Below are 12093 nucleotides of genomic sequence, written 5' to 3'. Positions count from 1 at the left end.
TCTACCCTTACAGCTTCCAGCATTCAGTCCTAATTTGTAGGTGCACCCCTAAGGATTGTATGTAGTATCACAAATGGATATCCACTGATTTGTCTAGTCCTCTTTTGAACATGATAAAAGTGTCACTCTCTACAATACCTTGGGGAAATGAGCTCGAGTTAATTAGAGAGTATAACAAAAAGAACTTCCTTTTTGTTTTGTTTAAAGCTGCTTCTTAATAATTTCATTGCATTTCCCTTAGTTCTAGGATTGTAAGAGAAAGTAAATAGTAAATTGTTTACTTTCATCACACCAGCTCTCTATCATATGCTGCATAAGTTGTCTTTTTTTAAAACTGAAAATTCCTAACTTATCCAGTCTTTCCTTGTACAGAAGCCTCTCCATGCCCCTTTTACTTCCTGCTGACCTTCTCTGTACCTCTTCTAGTTCTAATATCCATCTGGAGGTAGGGAATGAGAACTGCATGCAGTATTTGAGGTGTGAGTAGAGCACAGATTTATTTAGTGCCATGACATTTCCCATTTTTTTATTCCATTCTTAATAATTCCTAACATTCTATTTGCTTTTTTGAACTGTTGCTGAACAGTAGGCTGATTTTCTTGGATAACTATTTACTGTTGGCATTTTCACACATGCACACGCCGCAGCACCGGGTTATTTGAAAAGTGCCCAGTGCTGCGACGCTTATACTTGTAAAAGTAGAGAAATGCACATCAGCATTGAGAAAATGGTGGCGGCGCACTTTTGAACTAAAACACAAAGAAGGTGCTTGTAGCAGGGCACTAAGGTGTGTCTGCTCCTTAGAGCTGAAGCAAGCTGGCCAGGGAGCTCTGCAGGCTAAGTACAGCTCCACAGCTATAGGTTGCCGGGGTAACAACCTAAGGAGGTAAATGGGCAGCACCTGATCAAGCCACTGACCAGGAGGAGGCAGGGTTTGGGGCACATAAGCCCAGGGCTGGGGCATACAAACACACCCTCTTTCCGCCTGCTGAAGCTATTTGAGACCTGGTATTGCCAGCTTGGTGAACCAAGTGCTGCATGACTCCAGGGAGTCTCCCAGGTACTTAGGTTAGGGCATGTTGCCCTGAGGTGGAAGTCTGTCCCCTTAAAGGGACACAGCATTGCTGGCATTGCTAGTGTTTCAATCATAGCCCAGGGGCTTAGTTTACTCCTGGAGGATTGGGACAAGGCTATAAAGGGAGGTTTTGGAGGCCTCATTAGTGCCTGGAGAGGGGGCACAACGAGCCCATACTGCCAGAAAGGTGCAGCCACAGGGACGCAGAGCCAGGCTCCCAGGAAAGAGGCACAGGTACTAGAGAACTCTGTGCCTGTGTGGTGCCGAGAGACAGGAGCCAGAGAGCTCAGCGCCAGGGGTTGTATAGGGTTGATAACAGTAATAACACCTGCGAGGCTTGGGACACATTAAGGGGAGGTTGGAGCGTGTATAGGGCCTGGTAATGGGCAGCCTCCCACCGTAGAAACATCTCTGATATTTGTTACCATCCAGGCATGGCAGGTGGGCTAGGTGGGTGTTAGCCCCGAGACAGGCAAGTGATCAATGTGGTAACTTGGCCCTGAGTTGGCCAGCCTTTTACATTGCTTTAGTTCACAAGTGTACCGCTGCTATTTTCTGCGTGCTGGCGTGCATTTCAGCTGCATGCGACACAGTGCAGTGCATGTCAGCTTGTGTACAGAGCACGCTCATTTAACCGAGTCTGCTCTGAAGTGACAGATCTCTGGTGTTTTGCAGGACCAAAAAGTATGTGTATAAATGTCTAATAATTCCAAGATATTTCTTGCATAATAACAACAAATACAGAGCCCATCATTGTGTTTATGTGCATCTTGGGTTATTCCTTCCTATATGCACCACTTGGCATCTACCATTTTGTAGCCCATTCATTCAATTTTATGAGATCCTCCTGAAACCAGACCTCACAGTCAGCTTTATTTACCAGCTAAATAATTTGGTATCATCTGCAACTGTAGTCACCTCACAATTCCCTCTCCCCGTCTTCTAAATCGTTTATATGTTAAATGGTACAGACCCTTGGAGAAACCCCTCTACTAATATCCCTCAGCTGCCAGAACTGAGCATTTATACCCACTTCTTGCTTCCTATCTTTGAGCCAGTTAGTTGCAGATTATCAAAGCCAACTTAGTCTGACTTGTTTTTTTCTTGCCCTCTGACAGAGGTTTGAAACTGCTCTTCTGAGCAACTGTTTCAGGTTAGCCTCTCAAATGCATCCCTCTTAGCTCAGGTTGTTTTGAAGGATTACATCTCTCACAGTACATCTATATATGAGTGATCCAAGTGAAGGTGGCCGATGATACAGGTGTTTAGGATGGATCCAGATCAAAAGAGGAGCACTGACTGGTAGTTGTGCTGCTTCTAAAAGACAATTTAGGAACCGCCTGTCATCACCCTTTACATGGTGCCTTTTTGGACTGCTTACAATAAGGGATTGTTGTATTTGGAAAATGCCTATAAAAGTTGTATCAGGGTAATACCCAAAATAACAGCAACCACCATTTTTTAGTGTGGGTGGAGCAGCCCATTGCAGGGTGGAAGGGGGTTCCCCACCCTCCGGCAGACAGGAGAGCACCGGGGAAAGCCGGCTGAGGGTTGAAGTTGGTGGCACGCCCTAGGTGACCTTGGCCATGGCTTTTCCGTTGGCTTCATCTTATGTGTCTTTACATTATGGACCATCCTAATGAATGACCGGTCCAGCTGGACGGTCACACACCTGGTGGATCAGGCGAGGGTGTAGGGGTGGCAGAGCCCTCATTAACCCAGGACCCCAGGAGCGAAGGAGTCCCAGTTTTGGACTGTACGCGCTGGACCAACTGGACCAATCCGAATCACCAAAGTCATGGCAGGCGAGACAGACGCGTACGAACGCCCAACCAGTGGTGAGTCACTCCTTGACATCCAGTGGGCGGTCCCGAGGCGGGGAGGCAGTACCGACCGCGGTCCCAGAACTATTCCCCAACAATGAGCCATCATGCAGCAGTCATCTGCAAACTGAAGGTCATGGATGTTCTTGGTGGTAAGTTTTTTGTTTTTGCCCAGAAGCACCCAAGATTGAAAAGCTTCCCATCCAGTCAATACTGGATACTGATGCCAGATAGTACATCATCTTGGATAAGGTGGATGATGACGACGGTCAGGTAGATGGTGAACAGGGTGGGGGGTGATCACACAACCTTGTTTGACCCCATTCTGGATGCAGGTGTCGGTTTCAGATCATCCACTCAGGACAGTGGCAGTCATATCATTATGCAGGAATCTCAGCATGGTGACAAGCTTCAGCAGGTAGCCAAGGCGCTGAAGGATGATCCACAGAGCTTCACTGTTTAAGGAGTCAAATGCCTTGTTCAGGTCAATGAAGGCACGAAACAGTTCTTGACCTTTGCTCCTGACATTTTTCTTGGTTTTTATTGCCAGGCAGATCCATGTCCACAGTGCCCCAGGATGCTTGGAAGCTGCACTGGGTTTCCGGAAGGATCTCCTCGGTGATGGAACAAAGGCAGTTCATGAGGATGCAAGCCAAGATCTTACCCGCAATGGACAGGAGGGAAATCCCCCTGTAGTTCCCACAGTCAGATTTGTCCCCCTTCTTGTAGATGGTCACGATGGTTGCATTCTTTGTCCCAAAGGCAGAAGATAAGCTGGTGAAGTCATAATGTGAGCCAGAAGCTGCCAGCATGGTAGACCTCTGTGGGTATACCATCTGGCCCACAGGCTTTTTTGGTTTTCATCTGTTGGATGGTCCGCTTCAGCTCTCCGATGGTTGGTGCCTTACCAAGGAAATCCACCACAGGGCGTTGTGGGACTGCTTGGAGGGTCTCTTCCGATACAATGGACTCCCGGTTAAGGAGGAGTTTGAGGTACTCCTTCCACGCAGACAGATGGCGTCATCATCCTTGAGGAGCCAGGAGCTGACCTGTGATCAGAGGGGGTTTTGTCCAATGGAGCAAGGTCCATAGGTTGATTTGGTAGCCTGGAAGAAGTCACCCATGTCATGCTGGTCAGTGTAGTCCTGGATCACGCATGTCTTCTCCACCTACCAGTTGTTCTTCGTGTCATGGATGTGTTGCTTGACCTCAGCCTTCAGATAGTGCTACTGCTGTCTTGCTGAGTTTGAATGGCTTTGCCAGGAGATGAAGGCATCATGCTTTCGTTCAAGGAGATCACGAATCTGAGCATCATTGGCATCAAACCAGTCCTGGTTCCACTGCAATGCAAACCCAATAGTCTGGGCACAGGTGTCTTGAACAGTGGACTTGAATTGCTCCCAGTGTGCCTGGATGGAGATGTCACCAACAGTAGGGACTTGCTCCAGTACACTGTACAACTGGGCCTGGAACTCCTCCTGCTGTCCAGGATCCTTCAGAGCTGTCAGCCTTCTCCAGGCAGCCTTCTGGGTCTTCCAGTGTCTTGGCACCAGGCAGATGTTCATCACTGAGCGCATAAGTCGGTGGTCTGTCCAGCAGTCTTCAGATCCCTTCCTGGCCCTCGTGACAAGCACATCCCTCAGGTCTCTACCTCAGACAACGTAGTCCAAAAGGTGCCAGCGCTCTGACCTCTGATGCCTCCACATGGTCTTGAGTCAGTCTTTCTAGCAGAAGATTATGTTGGGCACATTTGGTCAGAAGCAGGATACCATTGGCTTTAGCCTTCCCCAGCCATTCTTGCTGATGGTTCCACTCCAGACTTCATGGTCACATCCAACCCAGGCATTGAAGTTGCCCATGAGAATGACCTTGTCATCCCTGGGGATGGAGGCAAGGGTGTTGTTGATCGGAGTAGAACATTTCCTTGACTTCCTCATTGGAATCCAGAGTTGGAACATATGTGGCATGTTGGTTTTGGCTGAGGTGCCAAAGGGTCATCAGCCTTTCATTGACACCCAAAGGAAGATCGGGGAGCATGTCTGCAATCTTGTTTCTGATGGTGAAACCAACTCTGTGGATAGGGGGGTCACGGTCTGGTTTCCCTTTCCAGAAGGTATACCCTCTGCTGACCTCCTGCAGCTGTCCCTCCCCAGCAAGCTGGGTTTTGCTGAGAGCAGCAATGTCAGTGTTGTGCCTTGCTAGCTCCCAAGCCCCGATGACAGTTCGTCTTTCCAGGCAATCACTCTTTGGGTTTTCACATTACAGGTTCTGAAGTCTATATTCTTATTTCAACTGCAGAAACAGTGATCCCACTGAGTGCAGTTTCCCAGCCAGGAGCAATGAGAGAGACTATTTTGGGAACACCTTTTCTAGCCCCCTCCCTATCAGGGCAAGCAGAGGATATCCTAAAAAGGGCTGCTCAGTCACAGATGCCACTGCCAAAGCACACCCCTGCCAAAAGACACCCAAGACACACGTGCAACAGGCAGCAAATGTGCAATGGTCTACAATTTCTTGGCTCCAGGTATCCCAGCCCTACTCCTGTCACCAATCCTCCATCGCTACAGGGCTTTTGGACCTGACTGTGTGCATGGCATGTTTTAGCGTGGGGACTCCAATGCACAGTCGGGCCCACATGGTCTTGGCAGTTGGTGGCCAGGTTCAGTGGCATGCCCCACACTCCTGCATACCAGCCGGAGCTAGGCAGTACATTTTGGGGAAGTATACAACCTTCCATTATAAAGAAGTGGTAATTTTGCCAGCCCTAAGCATTGAAATAATTCAGATGTCCAAAGATCATGAAACTGGTAGATCTGGGTTTTTTAATTTTGCCTTCTGGTTTTTGAACCTTTTGGGACTCACGCTGTCAAGCTTTCGCCCTAAACCACAACTTCCAGAGTTGAGGCTTACAAGAAAAACATTAGACATCACACTCCTTGTGAAAACACAGCAGGAGTTAGCAACGCAGAAGTATGCTGAACTGGGAATCCCACTGTCCCAGTCCTGCCCAAAGCATTCTGCCTGTAGAGCTCTTCCCATTTACAGCAACTCTCTAACTGCCAGGATTTGCCTTAAAGAATCCTCTGGGTGTCCTCTGGGTGTGTAATTCCTTATTTTTCCAAAACTTGTTGAAAGCATCTGAAATAAACAGCTCAGAGCCATGGACTCTGACACAATGGCTTCTCTTCCTCCTCCTCCTCTCAAATTTTCTGCATGGATATTTAGAATCCACGAAAGAGGTGAATGCTTCCCTGTCACTATGCTTCCTTTTCTCGTCCTCTCTGTAGCTTTCTCCAACTTTATGGGCACATCCACATGAGCGTGCACGTGCTTCTTGTAGCATCTCAAAGCCCTTATCGCCATGGGTGGCCCTACCAAAAGTAGTGTGAGCTCCAAATGGCATCGCTCTTGGTCACTTCTGTGGGCATAGGACCCAGGCTGATGTGGCTGGTGGCCCCCACAATCAGCACACAGCCCTAAGTGACAGCCCAGAGTTGCCCAAAAGCACACAGTCCCATGCTGCACCAAAGCGGGCTACAGCACGCTGTGGTAGAGGCCACATAGATACCTGGCAGTTGGGGCCAAGCCACGCTGCCCCCCCACCATGCAGGCGGGCTGCAACATAAGCACAGCTGCTATTGCTGGTAAGCTGCAGGGGTGAGGGGTTGGAGCCAGCCGGGGAGCATGCGGGGGGCCTGCAGCTAGGCGGGGGGGGGCAAACAAGCAGGCCACAGCTAGCCGCCATCCAGCCAAGTGAGGAGGCTGCAGCCGAGCAGGGGGCTGAGCAGGGGCGCTCCTCCAGCTCCCTCCACCCCTTACTTATCGGATGCGGAGCCCAGGTCTCAGCTCCTGTGACCCCTGTGGGGGGCATGTGGTCCCTGTGAGGGGGCAGTCCATGAGTTGTGCAGGAAGACGGTACCCTGCAGGGGACAGCAGCCCCATCTCATAGCCTCCTCCACACCTACACTCTCCCCACAATCCACCCACACCCCCCTCACCCACATTCCTGGCCCTGTGAAGCAGGAATAAGGAGAATGGAGCGGGGAGGTAAGTTGTGGGTTGAGAGTGAGGGGCCTGCTTTGAACTGTCAAAGCAGGTCTTCCTGGCCCCAAGTGGCCAGAAGGTCAGCCACCTCCAGCTGGGTCCCAGGTGCCAGCTCTGAGCAGGGTCTTCTGCCTGGGTCCTGCCACTTGCCTCCCTAGCAGGAATTCCGGTGTTCCCTATTTAAGACCTGCAAAAACAAACAATCCCAAATTCACTCTTTAAAAATATCCCAAAATCTATGTTCCTCAACAGTTAAAACAGAAGACCACCAGAGACAGAGACAGATCACTTGGGCAATGTTTTATTGTGTAGCTGCCCAGATGGCCAGGCAGGCACACACAAGGCAGTAGTGCTGCACAAAGGCAACTGTGCAGTCACAGCCCACTGGCAGCTGGCCCAAAGAAGCAGATGCCTCTACTGGCTGTGCAGCCTCCATCTGGGTCTGGCAGGCATGCAGCCTTGTTGCCACTTGCGACAGCATGTGGTCTCAGGTCACAGCCAGGCAGCAGCTCTCACTGCCAGACTGCTGCAGTGGGTAGAGGGTACAGGGAACTCCCAGGGCTGCTTCAGCAGTCCAGGTGGCACAAAGGGTAGTGTCCCCACGTACCAACTGGCCAGTTTCCAGAAGCTCCTGAGAGCAAGCAGCCCTGAGCTACTTGCCAAAGCAGCTTTTTATAGTGCTGGGGTCAGCACAGGTACTGGCCCCAGGCTTTAGCTCTCCCTGGCTGCAATTCCAGGAGGAGGCAAGCAGGGTTATTTTGCCCCACATGGCACAATTTGCCTCACACCAAAGTACATGTCCAGGCATGCTTCCTGAGGCAAAAAGCCTCAGCTCAAATTTGTACCACTTTTATTTGAGCTGCTGCAAGTGAACATGCTTGTATGCGTGGATGCACCCTATGATTTCTCACCTCTATCAGCTACACTTGTAAAGGCATACTCTTTTAAAACTAATGATTTAACAAATTCACTTTCGATTTGGTGCGCTGTTGTCATTTTCCTCTCATCAGATTGTCCGCCTTGTGTGTTAGGCAAGATAAAATAACATACCTGAGAAGAACCTGTGCCACAGTAACTGGCAATTAGAAGGCCTTGTTACACTGTTTCTGCTTGAACTAAGAATGAATGAAATATTCTGAACTTCAAGAACCATTTTGCCACTATTCAAAACTTTTTGCCTCATTTATTCATTTATGAAAAAAAACCCCAAAAACAGTTCTGTTTCCTGGTTTGTTTGTTGTTGGGGTTTTTAAAGGGGACATTTTGTAAAAAAATATATGAAGGTTATTCAAAATTAGTCTCCAATTCATAATATAGTTTAAATGGGATACAATATTCTCACAGCAGTATTCTTTCCCTACGCTGTACCCATATAGCATTGCAACAGAGAATTTAATTCTTATTTCAGCTGTGCATGACAAAGTGAGTCCTGTAAAGATAAAATTTGTAAAGTGCTTTGAGATTCTAGAGAGTGAGAGCTGCTTTGTAAATATGCATTTATTTACTACAACTCTTTTTCTTTTTTTCCTTTTAATCTGAGGGTTGAGACTCCTGTGTAAAGGGTGTTTTAAAATATTTAAACAGTTTGAAAACATTATGTTCAACAAAAGAAACAGGCCCTACTCATTCAGTCTCCCAAAATAACAGTGGACTCATAATTCATCTCTTCCTGATGAAAGGTTCTACTTTGTGGCACAGAACATGTTGCTGTGGGAAAAGCTGCTGTGTTACAAACAGATGATTATGAGTTGGAAGGCTGAATGGGCAATAGGAGAAATCTCCCTTTATATAACAATAAACAATATCAAATAGCTATTGAATCTAAGAGAAGAATTCTTGAAAGGCAATGGATTTCTATTTAAAATATGATTTCCCCTGCCCTTCCATGGAGTAAACTATGCCAATAACATTCTTCACATAACAAGAAATGAAAGGAGACAACCTGATATTTTGATTTCTGACCTTTTAACCTCAATCTTTTGGCTCAGCTGAAGCCAACAGTATTTTGGAACAGTTCTAGTATGTCTTGTTTAGCTATGATAATATGTAGCTTTTCTTTGTCTTCAGTAGTCGATGTCAAAAATCTCTTATTCTTGTAATTTGTATGCCTATTTTTATTTTTATGTAATCTAAGGGGTGAAGGCTTTAAGTAGATAAAAAGCTAAAGAAAATATAAGTGCTACCATATTGTTTTTGTTGTGCCTATAAAGCCAGCAGTATATACATATACAAACTAAAAAATGATACATACGCCCACCAGTCTCCAAGCTTCACTAATAACAGCATATTGAAGACGATTCAGAACAAATCCATCAGTCTCTCTGGTTAATTTGACTGGGGACTGTCCAATCTTTTTCATCAGAGCATATGTCTTCTCTACTGTAGAAGGATCTGTTTCTGGATGGGGAACAAGTTCAACCAATGGCACAAAATAGGGTGGATTTACCTTGACAAGAAAAACAAAAAAAAAAATCATTCATTCATACACTTTTAGTACAATCAATTTCATTTAAAGAATTCTGCTTTTCACATTCTCCCCCCACTCCCTCCCTCACCAAAGAGACCTTGATCTGGCCCCCCCACACCTCTTCCCTTCTCTCTCCCCTTCCACTACAGACTTACCAGCTGGACACTGTTCTTCAAGCTGCTGGGCTGCATATCAGAAATCGGATCAGTAGTGGCCAATATGCCTCTTTAAAAATCAGCTATTGGTATCAGCCCCAAAAATCTTTATCAGTGCACCCTTATTATGAACCATTTGAAAAACAGGCAGTGGGATCAAAATGCCTCACTAGTTTTAAAGATGAACTTTGCTAAACGGATGAAGGGAACTGCAATGTGATTTGCCTGCAATAGCATGGTCTAGACTCCATGACCACCCACCCCCTAGTCAGTCTCTTTTATGCCTAACTGTACCAGTCTACAGATATGAATATTACACAAAAACCTCAGGCAGACAACCACAGTGAATATGCTATGTTGTACCACAATATCAGCCGCCAGCCTGAAATGGCCTCTTCTTCAGTAAGTAGTATGTACCAGTAAGTATTATGTATCAAACTTGTCTTCAGTTCAACAAAGACATGTGCAAAATGCTGCACCTGAGCAACAAGAACCACCAACACACTTACAGGCTGGGGAAGGACCTTCTCAGCAGCACAGCAGTGGAAAGGGATCTTGGGAGTCATAGTTGACTCCGAGATGAACATGAGTCATCAATGTGACAAAGTGATCAAGAAGGCTAACTGCACTTTATCATGCATTAGCAGATGCATGACAAACAGATCCAGGGAGGTAATACTTCCTTCTTATGCAGCATTGGTCAGGCCACAGTTGGAGTACTGTGTCCAGTTTTGGGTGCCACACTTCAAGAGGGATGCAGAGAATCTTGAGAGGGTTCAGAGGAGGGCCACTCGTAGGGTCAGAGGCCTGCAGGCAAGGTCCTACAAGGAGAGACTGAGGGACCATCTCTTCAGCCTTTGCAAGAGAAGGCTGAGAGGTGAACTTGTGGCTGCCTATAAATTTATGATGGGAGGGCAGACAGGGGTAACACACAGGGGGTGCACACAGGTGTACATGCACCCCCTCAGTGTGGCAGTGCACCCCCTAAAAAAGGTGGGTGGTAACTGCTCGCCACCCCGCCACTGACACCGCCGGCAGCATCTGTGGGTGGTTGCCAACCCCTGGTCAGCACTCACCACCCCTGCCTTCCCCACTGCCGACAGTGCCAGCCGTGTCTGCGGGAGCTCCCCTACTTACCACCACTGTGCTCCCGCCACCACCGAGCCCCCCCAGCCGCCAGAGGCACGTGTCATTCATGGCAGCATGGAATAGGATATGCTCTATTTACTAGGGCATCCCCTGGAGTAACTAGGAATAATGGCCACAAATTGATGGACAGCAGATTTAGGTTGGACATTAGAAAGAACGTCTTCACAGTAAGGGTTGCCAGAATCTGGAATAGGCTTCCAAGGAAGGTGGTGCTCTCCCCTGCCCTAGGGGACTTCAAGGGGAGACTGAACAAGCACCTTGCTGGGGTTGTCTGACCCCAGCACTCTTTCCTGCCCAGGGCAGGGGGTTGGACCTGATGACCTACTGAGGTTCCTTCCAACCCCACATCTATGAATCTATACACTGTATCACAATCACCCTGAAAAGTGGGATTTAAAACTCCTCTTTGTGTGTCAACTGTTTGCCGTCACACTGAGTGGAGCCAGGGGTCTCTCTGCCTGCTTAACATTTAACTGCCTCCCTTCCCAGAAAACACAAAATGGCATCTCTGCCAGAGTTGAAAACTTTTGTGTTTTATTTCCCTGTTGTATCTAAACCACTGGTTGCAACTGTCCCTTTTATATAAACCTGCTTCCCAAGATACTTCATGCTCATTCTGCCTCTCCTCTGCCTTGTCCTTTCCTTTGCTCAAGATATCAGTAATGCACACATTAAAAAAGGAGAGCATTGCAATGAAAATGCTATATAACAATGGCAGATACAGAAAAAGACAACAGAAAAGATCCCCTGGCTTCACTCAATTTTTTGTTATATTGAGATTTCATGAGGAAAATGGCCCAAGACAGAGTGCAGAAATCACTTTTGAACAAAGTGCCAGCAAAAAGCACACTAATGCTTTTGGCTCAAGAACAATCACTGCACATCATGACTAAAAACAGCTAATTAGGGGAATTACTTCCTCAGCTGTGACAATGAGCCCATTGGAATCAGCTTCTTTAACAGAGTACAGTCCAGGCAGAACACGATGGACAAGCAGAAAAACTCACAGAATAGGAGGAAACTGTGAGGGAACAATGTATAGAGAGCCTGATGAGCAGAAGTCAGGAAGCAGCTCAGGGGAAAAATATATCCTCTCTTTTTTGCTTAACAGAAGTAACTGGACTGGAGCCAATAAAGGAGAAGGGCTCTGTGGGTCCCCGTTCCCTAAAAGGGGAAGTAGTGACCCTGTACATAGAGGCCAAGCACTTCTGAATCCAAGACAAAGGCTACAACCCTCCAGACTCTGGCTTTGGGGTTGAACTTTGTTACACCAGAAAAAGGTCAGAATTAAAAGAACAGACAGGGACAAAGCTGATTAGGAAGGATGTTATATCAAGCCTGGCTACAAGGGGTGCGGCACATATCTTCACTGCCTTCATA

At 47.3% G+C, this 12093-nt stretch overlaps 1 protein-coding gene across 1 annotated transcript in view; it reads right to left on the bottom strand.

Annotated features, from left to right (window-relative positions):
- CRYL1 (crystallin lambda 1) overlaps nt 1-12093 on the bottom strand; it is an 89044-nt gene that overhangs the window by 34596 nt on the left and 42355 nt on the right. Inside the window, exon 5 of the mRNA XM_090029215.1 lies at nt 9194-9388. Coding sequence (XP_089885341.1) covers nt 9194-9388 — 195 coding nt within the window. The remainder of the gene's footprint in view (nt 1-9193; nt 9389-12093) is intronic.

This window comes from Crocodylus siamensis, chromosome 1 (assembly GCF_052110815.1).
Source record: "Crocodylus siamensis isolate JL-2025a chromosome 1, ASM5211081v1, whole genome shotgun sequence".
In the NCBI taxonomy this organism is placed as follows: Eukaryota; Metazoa; Chordata; order Crocodylia; family Crocodylidae; genus Crocodylus; species Crocodylus siamensis.
This window is presented reverse-complemented; position numbering and strand designations above follow the sequence as displayed.